General features: G+C 43.5%; 2 protein-coding genes across 2 annotated transcripts; both read left to right on the top strand.

Moving 5' to 3' along the window:
* The first annotated feature begins 1,489 nt into the window (after window positions 1-1,489).
* Window positions 1,490-10,830, top strand: AFG2B (AFG2 AAA ATPase homolog B). Its single transcript, XM_081337284.1, has 8 exons — window positions 1,490-2,847; window positions 3,627-3,812; window positions 5,685-5,840; window positions 6,406-6,615; window positions 7,842-8,069; window positions 9,254-9,388; window positions 10,065-10,190; window positions 10,574-10,830. Exons 1-8 carry the CDS (start codon window positions 1,774-1,776, stop codon window positions 10,715-10,717), a joined length of 2,259 nt encoding a protein of 752 aa, XP_081193410.1. The 5' UTR covers window positions 1,490-1,773; the 3' UTR covers window positions 10,718-10,830.
* A 1,291-nt stretch (window positions 10,831-12,121) lies between these two features.
* On the top strand, window positions 12,122-17,953 carry LOC308673541 (normal mucosa of esophagus-specific gene 1 protein). Its single transcript, XM_081337286.1, has 5 exons — window positions 12,122-12,139; window positions 15,440-15,494; window positions 15,699-15,784; window positions 16,950-17,010; window positions 17,574-17,953. The coding sequence occupies exons 2-5, from the start codon at window positions 15,459-15,461 to the stop codon at window positions 17,643-17,645; spliced, it is 255 nt and encodes an 84-aa protein (XP_081193412.1). The 5' UTR covers window positions 12,122-12,139; window positions 15,440-15,458; the 3' UTR covers window positions 17,646-17,953.
* The last annotated feature ends 5,198 nt before the right edge of the window (window positions 17,954-23,151 follow it).

Here is a 23,151-nt window from a genome sequence, read left to right as displayed (position 1 = left end):
CCCAGCCCGATTTTCCTGCCCGGCCCTTTTGGGGTGAGAGCCTTTTCCAATTGGACCAAGCGAGCGCGAGGACCGGTCCAAGCATTGATGGGCAGGGGGACTAGCCAATTGCATAACTGCCTTAACTCCAGCGGTCCTTTTTTTGCAGCAAGGCGTTTTATCGTTTTTCTTTTCTTTTCTTTTCTTTTCTTTTCTTTTTAACCTCCCTCCCGTCCTGTCTGCAAAGACGGAAGGAGGCTCCTCGCTCTCCTCCCGCCGCCAGCACTTTGATGAGGTCAGTATTCAAGATTGCTACTTTGTATCCGTTTATCTGTCAGTCAATGCATTGACTTCCTTTTAGGCTAGCTAGAATTCGTCCTCTGATGTGAGCTGGGAACTCTGGGAATCGTAGTTCCAGTGCATCAGAAGGTTCACAGATTGATAGAGCCGTGTGTTGTGTGTTTTGTATGTGTGTGTAGAACAGTTAGAACAATTAACCAGTGGAACAACCTGCCTTCAGAGGTGGTGAATGCTCCAACACTGGAGGTTTTTAAGAAGAGACTGGACAGCCATTTGCCTGAAATGGTATAAGGTTTCCTGCCTGAGCAGGGGGTTGGACTAGATGACCTCCAAGGTCCCTTCCAACTTTATTATTATTATTATTATTACTACCTTAAGACAGTTTCCTGCATTCACACATTCCAGTATATGATGGAGTTCACTCTGTTGTAGGAATGCAACTTTGCTGCTGAAGTGCCCCAAAGCTGCTCTGTCCTGGCTGGTGTTCTTGTTCCTTTTAACCAAGCCCTATTCCTGGGGCACTACCTGGAATGATTTCTTGCAGATAACTAGGTAGGTAGGCAGGCAGGCAGACAGACAGACAATAAATAGATGATAGATAATTTATAACCATATTATACATACACAAGCAGACACAAATAGAGTGATGTAACCAAGTATAGTTGATTACTTTTATATTTACAGCAGCATAGATCTGAGTACTTTTCAAAGGAGTAGTGCCATTGATCTAATCTAATTGTATTATCTTCTGACTTAAAACTGACCATATAACAAATGATTACTATTTAGGATTCTAGCAAATAGATGGATAGATGGATGGATAACCTTTATTGTCATTTTTTTATATACTGTGGGCACAATGGCACACATTAAAACTGAAATTTAGTTGCTTGCGCTCAAAGTGTTCACATACATAACACACATTTAAACATACTCTATGCAACATATGTATATAGACCTACACCCTTACACATAAGTATCATATAAATATTAATCACTGTCCATCTTGAATACATAACGGAAGGAGGAAGCTTTAGAGTTCACAAGGTTAATACTGTATGAAGCGCCTAATATACCTAAATGTACCTAAATATAATTAATTAACACAGATGTGGATAGCCTCTGCCTTCCTCAAACTGTGCTTTCATCTTTCCAGTCTTGACTACAGCCCTGGGCTAAAGTCGTCGGGAGCCAGCAACATACACATTTAATACGCAGCCATAATTTCTTGCAGACATTTCATGACCCAACTCGGTAACGTGATCAGCGTTAAAAGGAAGACGGGTTTCCTTTATATACTGTATATATACAAGTGGTTTTGCCCTGCTGTCAGTGTTTGTGGGGGAGTGTTCTTGGTGGTTCCTTGTTTAGGCTGTTGCTTATTGTTGGGTTGTTTGTCTGGGTTGGAAGTTCCTTGATTGGAGTATTGTTTACCTTTTTTTGCAGATTATTCAGGGACCTGCCCTGCTACCTGATCCGTGCCTGTCTCAGAAGATGGCTTTGTTAAAGCTGCTTCCACCGGATCCAGAAGACGAGGGCACCCAGCGGTGCAGGCTTGGCCCCGCCGCGTTCGCCTTGCTAGGTGCTAAACTGGGCTCTCTGATCAAGATCACCTTGCCAGGTGGCTGTTGCTTGTGCACGGCCTGGCCGAGGCACGATTCCGCTGACGGCTACCTGCAGTTCGACCTCAAATGCAGGACTTGGGGATTAACCGAGAGTCAGCTGCGAAGGCAGACCGCGAGCATGGACCAGCTGGAGCTGGTGGCCTGCCCCAAGCTCAGACATGTGATGGTCCGAGTCGTCTTTAAAAACCAGGCCTCAAAAAGAGCTCTTCCTGAAACGGGGCTTCAGGAAGTGGTGCGAGAGCTTTTGAGGAAGGCATGTGTGGCCTGCCAACACGTCGTGACTTTCCCCCCAATTCTGGGCAACCCCGTGGAGTGCGTCGAAATATTGTCTGTGGGGCCCTCTGGCCCGGAAAGAGCTGGCCTGATCACCCCCCAAACCAACATCAACATTAAGGAGACAATCACCTTGGACAGATACAGCCGGCTGATGGGGGACGGTTCAAAACCCCAGGTGGCTGGCTTGGAGGAAGCCAGCCAGGCTTTCAAAGAAATGATTGAACTGCCCCTGCGTTTTCCAAACAGCTTCAAAAAATTAAACCTGTCGGTCCCAAAGGGAGTTCTTTTGGTGGGCCCACCGGGGGTTGGCAAGACACTCCTGGTTAAGGCGGTGACTGGAGAAGTCGGAGCCTGTCTGGTGAGCCTCAATGGGCCTGTTGTCTATGGTTCACGGCCCGGCGAAAGTGAGGAGAACTTACGGCGAGTCTTTGAGCAAGCCAGAGACCTCTCCAGCGAAGGGCCCACTGTCCTCTTCATTGACGAGATGGATTCGTTGTGCCCCAGGCGGGGAGCTACAGGTCATGCCCCTGAGCATCGCCTGGTGGCTCAGCTGCTAACTCTTATAGATGGATTTAGCCAAAGAGATGGCCTGGTCATTGTAGGGGCAACAAACAGGCCAGATTCCCTGGACCCTGCATTGAGGAGACCAGGCAGATTTGATCAGGAGGTAACTGATAGTCGTGCCTTCAGTCCTTCAGGCAACTGGTTGGTGCTTCATGGAGATGGTTAGAAAAAGTCGTAGGCTGTGTACAGGTAGCCCTCAATTTACCACAGTTCCTTTAGCGATCATTCAAAGTTATAACAGTACTTTGGGGAAGGGAGAGGGGAACTGGGCCATGTGAGCGGCGGGCCAGAACACATGCATATCCATGCACAGCTCAACCTCTGCAAGCTGAGCTGCATGCGTACACGTGCACCGGCCTGCTACATGTGAGTTGAGCTGCAGAATAGAACAGAACAGAATAGAATAGAATAGAATAAGATCTTGGAGGTCTTCTACTCCAGCCCCCCGCTCAAGCAGGAGAACCTATACCATCTCAGACAAATGACTGCCTAGACTCTTCTTAAAAACCTCCAGTAAAGGAGCGCCCACAACCTCTGGAAGCAAGGAGTTCCACTAGTTGATTGTCCTCACTGTCAGGAAATTTCTCCTTAATTCCAGGTTGCTTCTCTCTTTGATCAGTTTCCAACCATCTCCATAGACATGCTGCCAATTGTGTCTGTTGGAGGCCATCACTCTGAATGAAAGTACCACTTGATATCCCATCTTAATGAGTAATATGTACAACGCTTATAATGAAAGGAAGTGCACATCGATTCTTGTTTTGAGACAGCCTTTATCCTCATGGGCCTTTTGAGATCTGGTTCAGATTAAGCCCTTGGTTTAACAAACCTTTGTGCGTGCTAGAATTAACAAAATGCCCATGTTTTCCATCCTTGCTTTAGATTATCATTGGGAGCCCAACTCTGAAGCAAAGGAAGTCTATTCTGCAGCTGATTACTTCTGGCATGCCTGTATCAGACAACATTAATTTGCTAGAACTGGCAGAAATGACACCAGGTTTTGTTGGGGCCGACCTGACATCGCTCTGCAGAGAGGCCGCAATGCAAGCCCTGTTTCGTAATTGCACAGTAAGGAGCTCTTTCGCATTTCTCCGTGTGGCCCATTTCCTTTTCTACCCGGATCGTTCTGCTGTGAATTAACTTGGCCTTCCCAGCTGCTGATATCCAGATGTGTTGGATTTCAGTCTCTCTCTAAACTCTGGCCAACATGGCTGGTCTCATCTACAGCAGGGGTCCCCAACCCCCGGTCCGTGGACCAGTACCGGGCCGCAACATGCCAGCAACCGGTCCGCACAAACAAACAAACAGCCCCATCTGAGGGATGCAGGCAGCACACAAAACCACGCACCCTGTGGTCCATGGAACCGGTCCCTGATGCCCCAAAGGTTGGGGACCTCTGATCTACAGGATACTGAATGCCTGATCTTCCCTTGGTTACTTCTACTGATGCTCAGAAGGGCAGTCCCAACTGTTTACACTGAGGATGTGTTCATACATTGCATAAAGGCATTATTAGGTTTTGGTTTGGCATAATGGGTGAATCCTGCCATGGTGGTTTGTAAACCATGTGCCATGGCAGAGGTCCCCAACATTTCAGGCACCAGGGACCAGTTCCGTGGAGAGAGGTTTTTTTCCGCAGACTGCAGGGGGCGTGGTTTCGCTTGCTGCCTGCATTCCGCTTTGCTTGTTTGCATGGACCGGCTGGCTGTTGTGACTCAGGGCCAGCCTGTGGGTCCGGCAGCCGGCTCAGATGTCTCGGATGACTCAGATGAGGGGGAGGAGGAGAATGTGGAAGACGAACTGGTTGATGATGGCTTGGAGGCTTCGCAGAGCCCCCAGCCGGGGCCCTCTTCTCAGCTGCGTGCGCCCGATAGTGCGGAGGATGATGACCCACAGCTGGCCCTGTTCAAGGACGCCCGACGCAGGAGGCAGTCGAGCAGGAACAAACAGAGAAAGGCTGTGGGACTCCTCGGGAGGAGGCACAGGGAGGCCACGCCCTGAACTCTAAATAAAAGGAGTGTTTGGGGAAGGGCTGGTTGCTGAAAGCAACCCTTCCGTTTGAGGATTCAAGTTCCAGTGTTTTTGTTTCTTGTTTGTGTAATAAATCTTGGCAGACGCTTTGCAGCCTCAGACGCTCTCCAGTCTCTACTGTTTGAACAGGGGTTTGCCTTATTGCAAGGCCGGTAGCAGGCTGGTTCAGAACACTGGCTGGCATACCACGGACCGGTGCTGGTCCGTAAACTGGGGGGTTGGGGACCCCTGTTCTATGGTATAGCTCAGGGTGTCAAACTCGCAACGTCATGTGATGTGTCGCGACGTATCAAAACTATTTTTCCATTGCCGGCAATGGGGTGGGTGCAGTTTTGCTATGTTGCATCCGGCCCACAGGCCGGCAGTTTGACACCCCTGGTATGGCATATTAGGGGAATCCAGCCTATCTTGACTTTTTCCATACAATGTCTAGTCTATCCCAAAGGTGCTTTTTTCTCAAAGCAACTGGACTTTCTTGTTTTTCTTTCAACAGGTTTCGCTTCTTGAAGCGAAATGTCTTCAAAGAAAAGCAAGAAAGTCTAGTTGCCTTGTGAAAAAGGACCTTTGGGATAACCATGACCTGGATGATTGAGAATCTCCATAGACAAGTAGCTAGCCTGGTTTTCTTGTTTTTCAGCTCCACCATTCTTTCTTCTCCCTATGATATTACTGTAAATAACCCTCAGAAATTTGCCCGGTGATTTTAGCAAGGCAGGTTTCCATGTTGTCGCAAGCTTCCATTACATCAGTGGAATGGAATCTATTTTCCTGGAGAAGCAGATGTAAACCTGTGATTTCCCCAGATTATCAACTAATTCTAGGTTAATGGGATCGTTGGCAAGCTAGTAGCTTTCTTCTGTTGCTCAAAGTGAATTAGATTATCCTACATCTGTCTGCTTTTGTCTTCAGGATTCAATTCTCCCTATTGAGATGTCAGACTTTCACGAGGCCCTGAAGAAGATTCAGCCATCGTCTTTCCGAAGCGGAATTGGGCTAACAGACTTCAAGCCCGTCTCTTGGGATCGGATTGGTGGCCTTGAAGATGTGAAATTGAAATTAAAACAGGTAGACTTACAGACTTACAGAGTCTGAAAGGAAGAATATTATGGCTGGTCTGCAAACAGGAAAAGATTTTCATATTTATTTAGTACATTTGGAAAAGCCACCATGGCTGCTAAGTGAATCACTGCAATTAAGTCAATCAAACGGCCGTTAAGTGAATCCAACTGCCCCTCCCATTGATCTTTCTTGTTGGAAGGTCACAGATGGTGATCACATGGTCATAAATACTAGTTGGTTGGCAAATGTCCAAATTTTGCTCCCATGTCCATGCCGTAATAATTTTTAAGTGGGGTGATCGGGTTATAAGTTTTTGTTTTAAAAATAAAGTTGTTCTGCTCACAAAGCGGACCAAAATTCAGAACAACAAGAGGTTCGACACATCTTGCTGGGCCACCGTATGATGTGCGCCAGCCCAGTCCCAAAAACCATGGTTTAGGATTCATCATGATCTGTGTGAATCCAGGTAATTGTCGATTGTTCCTAAAACCGGTTGGAAGGTGAATTTGCCTTGCAGGATTATGCGCCACGAGAAATTCATGGCAGGTTCTGTTCTTTTAATTATTTGTAGAGCATCGAATGGCCAATGAAATTCCCAGAAGCCTTTTTCCGGATGGGGCTGGCCCGCCCAAAGGGCATCCTTCTCTATGGACCACCCGGGTGTGCCAAAACGATGCTCGTGAAAGCAGCCGCATCTTGCTCTCATTGTTCCTTTCTGGCTGTGAACGGAGCTGATCTCTTCTCCCCTTTGGTTGGAGAGTCGGAGAAGATTTTGTCTCAGGTGTGGTTTTTGTTCAAACGGGGACTGAAAAGTACAGGTGGTCCTCGACTTACGACCACAACTGAGTCCAACCTTTCTGTGGTTAAGTGAGACATTTGTTAAGTTTGAGTTGTGACCCCTTTTACGATCTTCCTTGCCACAGTTGTTCCGTGAATCGCAGCAGTTGTTAAGTTATTAGCACGGTTGTTAAGGGGACCTGGCTTCCTCATTGATTTTGCTGGCCAAAAGGTCGCCAAAGGGGATCACATGACCCCGGGACACTGCAACCGTCACAAATATGAGTCAGTGGCTATTCGTCTGAATTTTGATCACATGATCATGGGGATGCTACAAAGGTTGTGTGAAAAACGGTCATAAGTCACTTTTTCCAGTGCCCTTGTAACTTTGAACAGTCACATAATGGATGGAAACTAACCAAGGAGAGAAGCAACCTAGAACTAAGAAGGAATTTCCTGACATTTGGAACAATTAACCAGTGGAACAACCTGCCTCCAGAAGCGGTGAATGCTCCAACACTGGAGGTTTTTAAGAAGAGACTGGACAGCCATTTGTCTGAAATGGTATAGGGTTTCCTGCCTGAGCAGGGGGTTGGACTAGAAGACCTCCAAGGTCCCTTCCAATTATTATTATTATTATTATTATTATTATTATTATTATTATTATTATTATTATTATTGTTGTTGTTGTTGTTGTTGTTGTTGTTGTTGTTATTGTTATTGTTATTGTTATTATTATCATCATCATCATATTCTAATATGATGATGGGCTAAGGGGGCTTTTCATTTCGTCATTTCAAGAGCCTTGGTGGAGCAGTGGGCTAATGCCTCCTTAAGTAACACCAGCTGCCTGCAATTAGTGCAGGTTCGAGTCCCACCAGGCTCAAGGTTGACTCAGCCTTCCATCCTTCCCAGGTAGGTAAAATGAGGACCCAGATTGTTGGGGGCAATTAAGCTGACTTTGTAATAATGCCGCTTGGGGGTGTGTGTGAAAGCCCTAATAAGCAGGCATATACATAGAATGAAGGCTACTGCTAAGCTTGTAAGCCGCCCTGAGTCTTCGGAGAAGGGCGGGATATAAATGTAATTAAAATTTAAAAAAATATTCTAAAAGAACTGTTGTAATTTGAGGACTACCTTTGTGTAGTTTTGTTGTTTATTTCACAGCTGATAAACCTAATAGGCTTGCTTATTTGATTCTTTTCTGTCTGGTTTTTTTTCCCCTCCAAGGTATTTCGTCAGGCAAGAGCAAATACTCCAGCCATCGTTTTCCTGGATGAAATTGATGCCATCTTGGGATCCCGATCAGGAATTAAAACTGGGTGTGGAGTCCAGGAGAGAGTTCTTTCTGTCCTCCTCAATGAGTTGGATGGCATCGGAGTCAAATTAACTGAGCGAAGAGGAAATAAAGCAAAGATGGAACGTGAGGATCAAGATTCAGCTGAAAGTGATAAAGAGGTATACAGATAGGCACAACAACTGGAATTTTTTACTTAAGGTGATTCTGTAATTCCTCTCTTAAGGTTGGTCCTCAATTTACAACTGTTCATTTAGCGACTGTTCGCAGTTACGACAGGACTGGAAAAAAGTGACCGATTACCATTTTTCAGACTTGCAGCATCCCCACGGTCACGTGATCAAAATTCAGATGCTTGGCAACTGACATGTTCTTATGACAGTTGCATTGTCCCGGGACCATGTGGTCCCCTTTTGCGACCTTCTGACAAGCAAAGTCAATGGGGAAGCCAGGTTGACTTAACAGCCGTGTTACTAACTTCACAACTACAATTATTCACTTAACAATTGTGGCAAGAAAGGTCATAAAAAGGGGCCAAAATTCACTTAACAAGTGTCTCACTTAGCAATGTTTATTCTGAGCTCGATAAGTCAAGCTTTATAAAGATCACATAATTATACCCTGTTGAATGGGACAGGATAAACTTCTTTTTTGCCTCTGTTTCCTTAGCTGAAATAAAGTATGAAGCATTGTTTGTGGGCTATCTTCAGCCAAGGAAAGGCAAAATGGTTTAAATACTGCAGTTAAATGGCTAACACACAAGCACGAGTTGTGATGGGGGTCTCCCGATACTCCCATGTAACACCTCTACTCCGCGAGCTGCATTGGCTCCCGGTTGCCCTCCGGGTGAGATTCAAGGTGCTGGTGACGACCTATAAAGCCCTGAATGGCTTGGGTCCGGGATATCTGAGGGAACACCTGCTGCCGGCATCAAGCTCTCTTCGTCCAGCGCGCTCCCACAGGGAGGGTCTTCTCAGGGTGCCACCGGTAAGAGATTGCCGGCGGACGACACCCAGGGATAGGGCCTTCTCAGTGGGTGCGCCTGCCCTTTGGAACCAGCTGCCAGTGGAGCTTAGGACTGCCCCCAACCTCCGTTCATTCCACCGGGACCTGCAGACCTGGCTCTTCGAGCTCTCTGGCCCAGGCTGAGAATTTTAATTTTAATTTTAACTGGGGTTTTACTTATTCAGGGACGAATATAATTTTTTTAAATTTGTTTTTAACTTTTGTATTTTTGTTTTTAATCACCCTGTAAACCGTCCTGAGTCCTTCGGGAAAGGGTGGTATATAAATGTAATAAAATAAATAAATAAATAACAGTTCTTCATTTCTCTCAACTTACTAGTTAGAACTTCAGGAAGTTTTTAACAAAGACGTCATAGTTGTCGCTGCAACAAATAGACCAGACCGGCTGGATGATGCCTTGTTACGTCCGGGACGCTTAGACAAGATCATCTATGTTCCACCACCGGATGAGAAGGTATGGCATAAAACTGTAGATCAGGGGTCTTCAAACTTGGCCCTTTTGTGACTTGTGGACTTCAACTCCCAGAATTCCTCAGTCAGCGTTACATAAGAATTATGAATATATACTAAACATATATATACAGCTTTCCCTTGAAAGATACTGGCTGGGCTTCTACATCATCTTAAACTGTGGTTTATTTAATTGTACTTATTGGAGTCAATACTGGCTAGATTGACATAATCAGATAAGCTGTGATAGACACTAGTTTACAGAACATAGTGACTAAAGCCACTAAGCAACAACAAATCAAAGGCATTTGGCTTACTGAGATGTGTGACTCTCTCATCCTTTCAACAGACCATCATTAAGGAAAATATAGTTTTGTACACTGTAATCTGGGTCTAATCCATGCAACCCATATGCTTAACGAACACTGCATGAATAGTTACTTTTTTAACTAGGGGGAGTGGGGGGGACTTTGCTTTTAAGAGTGTGTACATCACAACCTATAAAGCAAGGGTCTGCAACTTTGACAACTTTTAAGACTTGTGGACTTCAGCATAGCTGGCTGAGGAATTATGGCTGAAGTCCACAAATCTTAATTTTGTCAAGGTTGCAGACCCCTGCATAAAGTTATTCCAAAATAAAAATAACAAAACTCTGCCTCTTTCTTGCTGTTTCAAAATAGGGAAGGCTTTCAGTTTTGAAAATCTGCACGGAAAAAATTCCAGTCGACTCTGATGTCTCTCTAGCGGACATAGCAAGCCAAACTAATATGTTTTCTGGAGCTGATCTTGCAAATCTCTGTAAGGAAGTAAGTCACTTTCTAATTGATCATGCCTCAGTGACAAGATTCAAAGAAAGTGGGGGACAGACTAGTAAACTGTCATTTGTGTGTGTGTGTGTGTGTGTGTGTGTGTGTGTGTGTTTGTGTGTACAGGTAGTCCTTGACAGCAGTTCGTTTAGTGACCAGACTTACGGCATTGGAAAAGGGGACTTATGATCTTCTTTCACACTTACAACCATTGAGGTCGTGTGATCCCCTTTTGCAACCTTCTGAGACGTAAGGTCAATGGGGGAGCCAGATTCAGCAAGTCGAAGGACTACCTATACATGTATATGTATTTATGTATGAGGATGACTTATATTTCATTTATAACAAGTGTCTTTCCTATTTTTATGTTTTTTCCCCCTTAGGCTGCTTTGCTAGCATTGCAAGAGAACCAAGTTGAAGCCACAGCTGTGAAACATAAACATTTTGAAAAATCCCTGGAGACCATAAAGCCCTCATTAACTCACAAAGAATTGCAACTTTATGAAAATCTATTTAGAATTCAGTGATATAATTTGCACAATGACTGTATACCAATACGCAGATATGTTCACCTTGAAAAATAAGTTGAAAGATATGTAAAAAAAAAGAGGATGGAATAATGAAGGGAGGCTAGCCTGAATGGCTGAATGTACTTATTTTAAATATTTTATCCAGCTTCTCCAGAATTATTCAATGTGTGCACCACTGCTTCTCTTCGACTGAAATTTGATTCCCCTGTTTTTCACTGTCAAGAATGGACAGACTGAATTACCACTTACTTTACACCTGGAGGGAAGTTTATTAAAGTCACTGACTAGATTCTTATCTTGAGCTGGCATAAATGTTATATTTTGGCTTAGCATGTAATGGAATGCAGCCATGGTGGCTTGTAAGCTATAGTTCATAGTTCGGTATTAAACCATAAAAAGTTAAACCAGGCAACAAACATACTGACAGTTTGCATTACCTATTAAACTAGAAATCATGATTTATGTATCACAGGTTATATCCTGTTCACAGAGTGCTGAACCAAACTTGGGCAAACACTGTAGTGACCGTCAGTATTGTGGGAATTGTTAGGCACTGAATGGACTCTCACATTTCTTAGGATTAGGTAATTCTCTATTCACCCAATATTTCTAAATGCCATTCAGATTTTGATTCGGAACAAATCATGGATCATTAAAAAAAGGCAGAATTTGCTGAGTCCCTACAACATGCTAAATTATAAGCTTATCTACAAACAGTAATGGTTGAGTTCAGACAACATACTAAGCCCAAACAAAATATAAGTTACTGAATGAAAGGTCTTATATCTTTTTGAGGGATTCTTAGCTAGTTCATCAATTTTGCGGTTAAGATGTAATTGATTAGCCAGGCAAAATGCCTTGTTTATAGGCAACTGTTATTGCCATATGTGGAAGAAAAGAGAAGAGGATGACCAGCAAGAAGGTGGAGAGATTCAGTTACCATGGCGATCAGTGCACCACCAAAAGATCTGAAGGGCGAAGTTAGGGACAGATTCACCAATACGGTCACAGAACCAACAGCAGCTTGATGGTACACAATTATTTACAGCCATAGAATTTCAGTTCTTTATCACTGTCATCTATTTACTATGATGTGCTAGCTAGGGCTAATTTAAAAATAAAACTGCCCCAACGAGTAGGCCCCATATTCTCATGACAGAGTTGGGGGGAGCTGCGATGGATGGATGGAAGGAAGGAAGGAAGGAAGGAAGGGAGAACCAACTGCTTCTAACGGACTTTCCCCCTTTGTGTTCAGACTGCTGCCTTCTTCCTGTCATTCTCCGGGGTTTGACTTGTGGGGAGAAGAGGCATCTCTCCACTAGAAGCTAGCAAAGCAAGACAGACAAGTGAGAGGTCGCCTTCCTTGTCCTCCATCTCACAGGCCACACCAAGAAAGGCCTTAACAGTGACAGAAACAGGGTGAGAAGGGGGCTTGGCCAGCTGGGTGGGCAACAAAATGGAGCCGAGGGGGCCAAGGAAACTCTGACCCACCAGTCATGGCTGGGCAAGGAGGCTAAGCAAGAAAAAAGCACTTGGGGAAGGAAAGGGGAAGGAAAGGGAAAGAATAGAATAGAATAATAAGAGTTGGAAAGGACTTTGTAGATCAACTAATAGTCCAATCCCGTGCTCAAGCAGGAGACCCTATACCAGGGGTAGGCAACCTTGGCTCTTTTATGACTGGTGGACTTCAACTCCCAGAATTCCTGAACCAGCCAGGCTGACCCAGGAATTCTGGGAGTTGAAGTCCACGAGTCATAAAAGAGCCAAGGTTGCCTACCCCTGCCCTATACCATTTCAGACAAGTGGCAGTCGAAAAGGAAGGGAAGGGAAGGGAAGATCTAAGTTTAGCATGTAATATGAATGCAACCACTAGGTTCCAGGTGACTAGAGAAGTGTGTTGTGTGAACAGGATGTGGAAATCCAACTGAAACAGGATGCACATGGATCTGGGGAAGGGTGGGAGGTACATTCATTCCACTTGTTGGGCCTTGCAGGCTTCCCCTTGCAACCAGGCAACAGGTGAGAGAGGGGACCTCCTCCCCACCTCCCCCCCTTGCAGTATCATTTTTCCTGGTCCATGGCTGAGGGTCCCCTCCAGCATCCTTCAAAGAGACAGGCCTTCTTTGGCCATATTGCAGCCCAGACACACAGGCCCCGACTAGGAGGCAGCTTAACTTGGTTGCGGCCTTGCAAATATTTTGCACTTCGCTGCTTTGCCAAGTTCTGGGAAGGGATAGGTTATGTTGCCTGCAATAAACCACAGTTCAGCAAACTGGTTTGAGGACTTTGGACAAACCTGATCCTCTCTGCTGCCAGAGGCCAGGCCCAAAGTGGTGCCCTTCTTGTCCTATGATTGCATTTGTTGTTGTTAGCTGCGAAGTCATGTCCGATCCATCGCGACCCCATGGACAACGTTCCTCCAGGCCTTCCTGTCCTCTACCATCTTCTGGACTCCATTTAGCCTCACGCCTACTGCTTCAGTGACTCCATCCAGCCACCTCATTCTCTGTCATCCCCTTCTTCTCTTGCCCACAATCTTTCCCAGCATTAGGCTCTTCTCCAGTGAGTCCTTCCTTCTCAATAGGTGGCCAAAGTATTTGAGTTTCAGCTTCAGGATCTGGCCTTCTAAAGAGCAGTCAGGGTTGATCTCCTCTAGGACAGACCGGTTTGATTGCCTTGCAGTCCAAGGGACTCGCAGGAATCTTCTCCAGCACCATAGTTCAAAGGTCTCAATTCTTCGGCGCTCAGCCTTTTTTATGGTCCAGCTTTCACTGCCATACATTTGTACAGCCAGCTAGCCCTGATTTGCTATGACCCTTCTCTTAAGAGATGCAGCCCTTTCTAACAACCAAATTTTAAAGCCTTTTTTTTTGAACATCTGAAAATGCGGAAGGTTTTCTGTCAACATTCTGTCAGTTTTACAGGAGCCTGAAACTCCTTTTCCTTGTCTTCTCCTTCCTTTCCCAATTGTTTGTTTGTTATATTTTGATGCTGCCCATATCCCCTACTAGGTGACTCTAGGCAGTTCACAAGTTATAACACTGTCCCCAAAATTGGCTCTACATTTTCTTAATACAGTGTGACATTAGGGCAGTGGAGGTTGTGTATTGAAGTAATTCCTTAAAACTACCATCTTTGTAGATCTGAGAGGCCTTTCCCCCCTCTATTTTCTCATTTAAAAGTTTTATGCAGCTGCCCATGTTCCATACAGGCTCAGGTGTACATCTTACGCATCGGATATACAGTAGTATCTTTATTTAGATGCAATTAGCAAGGGAAGGCTTCTACCAATAGATATTCCCGAGATAGGATTTGAAAATAAACCTAATAATAAGTACTTCATAAGAGCCACAATCTTTCCTTAGCTCATCTAACACTCACCTTCTCCAAGGTGAGCATGGATCTCCCCGAAAATCAACTCTTCTTGCAGTACAAATTTAATCAATTGCTTTTATTTGTGTAAATTGTGTAAATACGGTTGGTGGCTCAGTCAGCCAGATGTTGAGATTGGATTTGGCCTATTTATCCACCTATTGAGTCCTTCATCCTGACCTGAGATAAGCAGATATTGTTGTTTGATGGCATAACAGGTAACATCGTAGGATGTAAGCAGTTCCGAGTAAAGCTGCCTTTTACAATTGACTGGTGGGGATTTTGTCGGTGCCGATGGTGTTCAAGTGGTGCTCCAGTTGTTTTGGGATTGCACCGAAGGTGTCTGTTGCTCTTTTATTTATGTATTTGTAGCCTGCCTTTATTTTATTTTTTACAAATAACTCAAGGCTGCGAACATATCCAACACACTCCTTCTATTTTCCTCACAAAAACAAGGCTGTGAGGTGAGTTGGGCTGAGAGACAGTGACTTGCCCAAAGTCACCCAGCTGGATTTCATGGCTAAGGCAGGACTAGAACTCATCCTCTCCTGGTGCTTGGCCCAAAGTCACCCAGCTGGCTTTCATGGCTAAGGCAAGACTTGAATTCACAATCTCCCATTTTCTAGCCTGGTACTTTAGCCACTAGACCAGGGGTAGGCAACCTCGGCTCTTTTATGACTCATGGACTTCAACTCCCAGACTTCCTGAGCCGGCTGGCTCAGGAATTCTGGGAGTTGAAGTCCATGAGTCATAAAAGAGCCGAGGTTGCCTACCCCTGCACTAGACCAAACTGGCTCTTTTACACCAAACAATTGGGACTACCTTTGCTTTCTTTTGCCATAGTCATTCTACTTCTATTGGCAGGTCTTTGTATTTTACTACTACTACTGCTGCTATTACTATTACTGTTGTTGTTGTTATCCTGGTGCCTTAATCACTACACTAAAGTGACTCTTACATCCAGAGTCCATCATCACAATCTCACTTTATCTAACTAACCCAACCCACTGACCGTTGGTTCACATGCCCAGCAGGGAGCACCCTCATTCTGTGCAATGCTCCTAGAACATCCGTAGGTGGCTGAACTGCCCATCCGAGCTACGTGACTTGGGACACATCCAGCACCCTTGGGCGTTAACGGTATATAAAAGGAGAAGTGCGTATCACAGAAATTTTCTGCAGATCTACTTAACCAGGTGGTTGTGATGGAGGAGAAAAGAGGGATCTTTAATTTATTCCAGGGAGGGATGGTAAATTGGAAGGAAGTAGGGAACACCTGCCCAGAGTGGTACCCAAAGGATGCTTCCCCAAGGTAACTTGGGAACTTTTTCTTTTTCCTTGTCTCAGAGTTGCACCTGCTTACACCATGCTAATCTTCCGGTATCTGAACAAGCATAAAGGGGTAAGTTTTGGGCTTTGGCATTGGACACATCAGAGGATCAAATTGTCCGTGCGCAGCAAGGTACAAAGCATCCTGGGGTGGGAAGTTGCTAGACCCTCCAGGGACAAGGAAATATTGGGAAAAGACGTTGTTGAAGAAAGGTCCTTCACAAAATCCTGTTTTCTCCCAAAGTAGAAAGGTAGTTTGATGCTTTGTGTCTTCCAGCTGATTCCTCTGGCTATGATCATGACTACCACGCTGAGTGGGATGGTTTACACCGGCATAAGAGCCTTGAGAAGATCAGATATAATGTAAGCAGCACCTGTTTCTTTATAGTCACCCCCTCCAAAAAAAATGTTCTTCTCTTTAATTCATATCTGGTTCTTTGCTTTGTTGCTTTTTTTTAATCTAAGACAAATGGGATATGAGAGACAATAGCATTCCCCCCCAGGACTGACGATGCTAACAGGATTATGAAATTGTGTAACAAGGAATAAAATCAGACAGGGTTGGGGAAAAGAAATGTTTCGCCCTTTTTGCTTTCTTTCTCAAGGAGGAAATGGAATTTTGACAAGAGTCTTTCTCAGGGAAAGTTCAAAGAGCCTCTAATGCAGAAATTGAAAGAATTCCTTCTAATTTAAAAATGTTTTCTATTTTAATTGGGGGGTGTTGATATCTGTGTTCATTTATTTTTTAGTGGAACGTTAGAAATAAAGCTGAGCAAGAACTGAGTTTAGGTTTTAAAACCCACAAGGTTTTAAAATGCTTTACCTTGAGTTGGATGCGGAACTTTCTCATTATGCAACTAAAGAAGAATCGGATTACTATAAAAGAAAATTGCTTTCTGTAGCTGAGCAGCATATAAGCAGATTTTCCATATTACTCTCGCAAGGAACTGTTTTCCTGCACTGACACTTAAATCAGTAGCTTTCCTGAGTTTTAAATTTACTCAGCTGAAGTAAAGTCAGTGGAAGTCCATGATGCTAACTTCAGAATAAATCAGATGGTGCTGTTGTCTTTTTTTTAACAGCTAAAATACAGTTTTATTAAACTGACATTTAGTAAAAGGTAAAGGTTCCCACGCACATGCGTGCTAGTCGTTTCCGACTCTAGGGGCCGGTGCTCATCTCCGTTTCAAAGCCGAAGAGCCAGCGCTTCTCCGAGGACGTCTCCGTGGTCATGTGGCCAGCATGACTAGACGCCAAAGGCGCACAGAACGCTGTTACCTTCCCACCGTAGTGGTCCCTATTTTTCTACTTGCATTTTTACGTGCTTTCGAACTGCTAGGTTGGCAGAAGCTGGGACGAGTAACAGGCGCTCACTCTGTTACGCGGCACTCGGGATTCGACCCACCAAACTGCCGACCTTCTGATCAACAAGCTCAGCGTCCTAACCCACTGAGCCACCGCGTTGCTTTAAAATTAGCCAGAGGTTATTTTTATTTCATCCTTAATAAATGCTGCATTTTGCTTTTAGTATTGATAGGTGGCGCAATCCTGAACCATGGGAAAAAGTGGATCCTACCCAACCCCAAAAGGTAATGAACTTGATAGGGTAACAAGTCCTGGACTATATTATTAAGAATCTAGAGTCAACAAGTAAGAAACATACAGATATGTAACAGATAACTAAATTAACTTTTTAGTGCTATTAATACTTCATAATATTGGCTAATATATAACTAGAATTGTAGGTTGTCAATAAGTTGTGATTAGTGTTGTTAAAAGGTTCCAGTTGAAATCAATACTGGGCAACAGCATAAAATAAAATGTATATTTATTAAACTCCAACAATACGCCATCTTTCTATAGTGAAAATGTATCTAATCATCAAATCTCAGAGCTTCATTTTCACCTTTCTCAAGCTGAAAGTCCAAAAAATGGTGCCCACGTCAAAAGAAAAGCAGTCAAATCGTTATCTCGAATCAAAAGCAGTCCATTTTGCCATCTCGGCTGGAATAAAAAATCTTATTTTACTTTGGCTCTTCTATAATGTGAAACGCTAATATGAGTGATATTTGGGGAAGGGGGGGGAGGAATCCCTAATACCACTAAGCTCGTTAATCTTTTGTCTTTTTAAATCTTTTCTCTTATGCGGCAGCTGTTTACAATCCATCAGAAATGGGAGCCCATCCAAGAACTGGAAGAGGTCCGAAAGGTTTTCAAGGGGTGAGGTCCCAGCCCTTCCAAACGACACTCTCTGAATCTAGTGGAATCACTTCTGCACAAACTAGAGGATCGAAACCAGTGTGCGGAAATGCTTCTGCTACATTTTTAGAGTCTCTCTCCATTATGTTGTGGACTCTGGAGGAGATTACTGTTGGTTTTCGAAACCGCCCAACCTAGAACCTTATCTTGGTGAAAAAAAGAAAAACGTGTTAGAAAGAGCAGCTTGTTGTACTGATTTTGAGTTGGGTTGTTGGGTTGGGGGAAACATATGCTGTTGTTCATGTTTTCAATAAACTTGGAATTTATCAAGTAGTTTATCAGGTCTCAAACTGATTGGGATTCTCATTTAGTTGGGAGCATTAAAAAGAATATCACTGCATCGTCTTCAAGCAAGGATCTGCTACTTTTCTTTGTATCCTTCTGTTCACCCAAACATCCTAAGATAGTTTGCTCATTTATTAATAAGCCACAATATGTTTAGCCACCTCTAACATTCTTGGTTTTCCCCTTCATCTTGACCAACTTTCTGTATGTATTTGCTTTTCAATTCTATCTTCATTTCGTTTTCTTTGTATCACTAAACCACATCTTTTGTAGGGGTCACTCACTTTTGTGTTTAATCCACATTCATGCTAATTTCTACACCTGCTTCCCCTTGGTTACAACGATCATCATGGGACATAGTTGACCCACCCATTTACTGTAGACATTCCTGATTTTACAAGGATAAGATTTCTAGGAAACGTTAGGTGGGGGAAATAAAATCTCCCTTATCAAGAAACATTTTCTTTAAATTATAAATTGTGCTTCTGAAAATCCAAAGGGCACAGGCTTATAAAATCTTTTAAAAGCAAACATTATTTGAAAAAAGAATAATGTTGAGAAAGAGAGAGCGAGGAACAGAGAAAAGATGCAATATTTGTTTTTACTTAATTATTCTTGAGTACAAGAATGACTTGACACAATGCAGATAACTGCTACCGTTCCAGATTTCTTTTTTATTAAATAATTTTATTGAAACTTTTAATAAACATAGTAAAAAGCTAAACTTTAACAAGAAAAAAATACAGAAGGAAAAAGGGAAAAAAATCAAAGTAGACAAGAAAAGAAAAAGACAATAACGACAATAACAGAGATTTACCAACCTGCCTCACAGCGAATGTCAGCTGATATACAGTTTCTTTCTTTGTTTAAAACATTTATATAGCCGCCCACTGTTCAACCAACTCTGGACCGTTCTCAATCAAAATTTAAGAGACATATAGACATATATTGGACAGCCATTTGTTTGAAATGGTACAGGGTTTCTTGCCTGAGCAGGGGGTTGGACTAGATGACCTCCAAGGTACCTTCCAACTTTATTATTATTATTAACTTTTCACCCTCTTTTAAAGTTGCAAATGAAAAAGCCCTCTTCTCCCCATATTTTTTTATCTATATGCAGCCTAGAAATCTTACTTTATACTGAACATTCATTAGGAATTATCAGAAATATCAGGCAAATAGTTTATCCCTGGTCAGAAGGCCCAGCTTTATAGCCCTTCTTTTTTGCACTCCACAGTCTTGACTTTTAAATCATTCCTATGTTGAGGCAGAATTTGAGTTTTTCTCACTTTTTGGTCGTTAAAAGGAATATTCTAATATACTGTAGAATAGAGGTGGAAGGGACCTTGGAGGTCTTCTAGTCCAGCCCCCTTCACAAGCAGGAGAACTTACACCATCTCAGACAAATGACTGTCTAGCCTCTTCTTAAAAATCTCTAGTGATGGAATGCCCATGATTTCTGGAGGCAAGCTGTTCCACTGGTTGATTGTCCTCACTGTCAGGAAGTTTCTCCTTAATTCCAAGTTGCTTCTCTCTTTGGTCAGTTTCCAACCGTTGTTTCTTGTCTTGCCCTCTGGTGCTTTGGAGAATAATTTGATGCCCTCTTCTTTGTGGCAGCTCCTCAAAATACTGAAACACTGCTATCATGTCTCCCCTATTTTTTCTTTTCTTTCGACTAGCACTAGCCAAACCCAAGTACCCCCAGCCGTTCTTCAGTCTCCAGGCCTTTGATCATTTTAGTTGCTCTTCTCTGAACTTTTCCCAAAGTCTCAACATCTTTTTAGAGGTATGGTGACCAGAATTGGTTGCAGTATTCCAGGTGTGGTCTCACTAGTGGTCTTCAAAGCCTTCACCAGCCTACTTTGTAAACTCCATAAAAAGACATCGTCCAGGATTTTTTTTGTTTGTCGCAATCCTTCAAGATTTCTAAACCGTTTCCTTTGCACGACATCGGCTTACAAACAATTTCACAAACTAGTTTCGGTAGGATGATTTTTGAAAGGACATGTGGCGGTTATTTTGAGCAAGCCCACACTTGCAGCTTAGTTGACATTTGTCTCCAGCTGAAAGGAGGAAGTAAATCAATTTTGTCAACATTCAGAAAACCCAAACTAAAAAGCGATGTATCCCTGATTAAATTCAAACACTGCACAATGCTGGGACTGAAATGCCACTTTAAAAAAAATGATCTGGTGAAACAGAAATTTGGTATCCAGAGTTACGGGATGCATTACCTCAACACCTGTCCCAAAGGTGCTTTTTCTTCCAAAAGGCAATTGGACTTTCTTGGGGGGTTTTTTCTTTGAAAACATTTTACTTCTCTTCCAAGAAACTTCTTCAGAACTGATAAATGAAAGGTTTTCAAAGAAAAAAAAACCCCAAGGAAGACCAATTGCCTTTTTTGGTGGGGGTGGGGGGAGGAAAGCGCTTTTGGGACAACCATCACCTGGCTCAGGAATTCTGGGAGTTGAAGTCCATGAGTCATAAAAGAGCCAAGGTTGCCTACCCCTGACCTGGATGATGGAGAATCTCCATAGACACCTCAGTACCTGTTTCCATGACATGCTCAACCCATTTGTTGTCTGCCTGGCACAATCACACTAAGTCAAAAGACACCACAAAGTCCCTTTCTGCTTTCTCTGCAAATGACTGCCTGGCATTCCATCTGCTCTTACGACATATTTGGGATATGCGCTGCCCAATCTTGGCAGTAAGAATTGTAGTTAAAAAAAAATATTTTTATTTTTATTTTTTATTTTAATCCCATTTATATCCCGCCCTTCTCAGGGCGGCTTACAATTTAAGCACAAACCAATGTGGTTAGCATTGCCAATAGGAAATTGGCTTTCCCAGCTTCTTGGGCTTTGTAGTTCTTTTTCTTGGGGTGTCTAAGGTAAAGGTAAAGGTTCCCCCGCACATGCGTGCTAGTCGCAGGCCAATTGACTTGGTTACAGGTGCTCCCCCAACGCAACCGAATGGATGAAATTTGTTTAACCCTGTTTAAAAGGTAAAGGTAAAGGTTCCCCCGCACATGCGTGCTAATCGTTTCCGACTCTAGGGGCCGGTGCTCATCTCCGTTTCAAAGCCGAAGAGCCAGCGCTTGTCCGAGGACGTCTCCGTGGTCATGTGGCCGGCATGACTAAGACGCCAAAGGCGCACGGAACGCTGTTACCTTCCCACCGTAGTGGTCCCTATTTTTCTACTTGCATTTTTACGTGCTTTCGAACTGCTAGGTTGGCAGAAGCTGGGACGAGTAACAGGCGCTCACTCTGTTATGTGGCACTCGGGATTCAACCCATCAAACTGCCAACCTTCTGATCGACAAGCTCAGCGTCCTAACCCACTGAGCCACCGTGTTCCTATATTAACCCTGTTTAGACTTTCTGAATTAATTTCGTCATACTTAGGACTGTTAAACTTCCAGCAGGTTCCTTAATGGTGCAATTTTCCCCCCCCCCCTTTTTTTTGCCCTTCCAAAACGACAATAATTCTCATGGATTCAGTGAAGTGTATTATGAGACAAAGCCAATGGGAAACACCTTCATTGTGTGGGATTCCTAAGACCTGATTTGTAAATAGATAAGCAGCTGTTGAAGGACAGCAAAGAATTGGGATTTTCCATATCACTCTTCAGCCTTCTGTAGGTTTGCAGATCAGGTAACGCTGCTCTTTTTCAGTATTCAGAAAGGATGGATCAATGGCAGTAGCTAAAGCTAAGTCAACTGATCAGCCGGGGCTCCTTATGAATATGCAGAAGTCCCTCAGGAATTGATGCTTGCTGTTAAGACCACTGAGGAAAAGCAAGCTGATTTTTCAGGAGAACTACTTTCGTCTTTCTGCAGCCTCAGGTGCTTTTAGGACCTATATAGGATCAAGAACTTTTTTTTGAGGGAGAGGGCAAGGGAACATGGATGCAGATGTATTTAAGAGATAGACCACGTTTTGTTTCACTCCTGAAGAGTTTTACACCCATTCCTGCTTTGGGATGGGCAACTATAATACAGCTGGTGTTTTTATCTGTTGTAGAGTATCTTCTAGCTGTTTAGGTTTGAAAAGGTAGCAAGAAACCAAGATTTCATTTCCTTCTTTGGGTGGTGAAAGGCGTGATTGTCTGTCACATAGCTGACTCATTTGCGTACGTGCTACAGAAGAAGAGGAGGAAGGAACCATATGTTTAACTATAAGTAAACACCATGCTATATGGTCTTTCTATTTCCTTGAAATTTGGTTGCCTGAATGCCAAGATGGACAACCTACGGTTCTCAACATTATCTTCCTTATTTTCATATCTTTGACTATGCCCTTGGGCAGTTACGTGGGTTGGGCCCAAATGTTGAGGATGGCAGCAATCAAGTCTTAAAGGGCTTCTAGTTAATTGTCCACTCCTAGACAAGCTTGGTTGATTTGTAAACAAGAAGAAGGGCCTCACAAGAACATCTTACTCAAAACTTCTCCTCCTCACACAGCTTCTCCTAGATCTTGGAGAAGCAAAAGGTTGTAAATCAGAAAGCACCTTGCTTCTTGTCAGAGAAGGACAACTCCATCTTATGTTGAATTCTTAGCAAGAGATCAGCTATTTTTTGCCTTGACAGTGTCTCCATTTCTCCATAGTGGATATGACTGTGCAATTTGCACTACTAAAGTAGGCTCATTGCAGCCACAGTAACCTGTGCCCACATTTTTAAGTGTTGTGTTCCCCAAATAGTTAAGAGTGGGCCATTTTTAGAAGTGTCAAGGATTGACTGCTTCCCTTGCAAACTTCTGGGAGCTCCGGATGCATCTTCTTGTGAGGGTCTTTCATGCAAGCCATAAATGCCTTGGTATTTTTCCATCAAAAGCACTTTAGAAAGAAAATAATCATGGCAGCCCAACCCCATTAACTATGGGATGGTCTATGGATTAGAGGCCCTAATAATAGACTTGGCTTCTTACCACTGAAACAATATGCTGTAATTAATTTTGAAGCAATAATGCCCACCAGTTGACTAGCTATTTTAAGTTGAAGGTGGTGGAGAAGCTTCAAGGAAGGACACTAATGTCCTTTGTATCATCCACTCCAGTTCTTCTTTCCATTATGGTCTCAACTTGCTCAGTTTTATTCCTTTGAGTTCACAGGTCAGTGGGAAGTAATATGTAAGAAGTCCCCAGATTTTTGCCCTCTCCAATTAAAATGATCTGAAGTAACC

The sequence above is a fragment of the Vipera berus genome, assembly GCF_964194415.1.
Source record: "Vipera berus genome assembly, chromosome: 12".
Taxonomy (NCBI): Eukaryota; Metazoa; Chordata; class Lepidosauria; order Squamata; family Viperidae; genus Vipera; species Vipera berus.
This window is presented reverse-complemented; position numbering and strand designations above follow the sequence as displayed.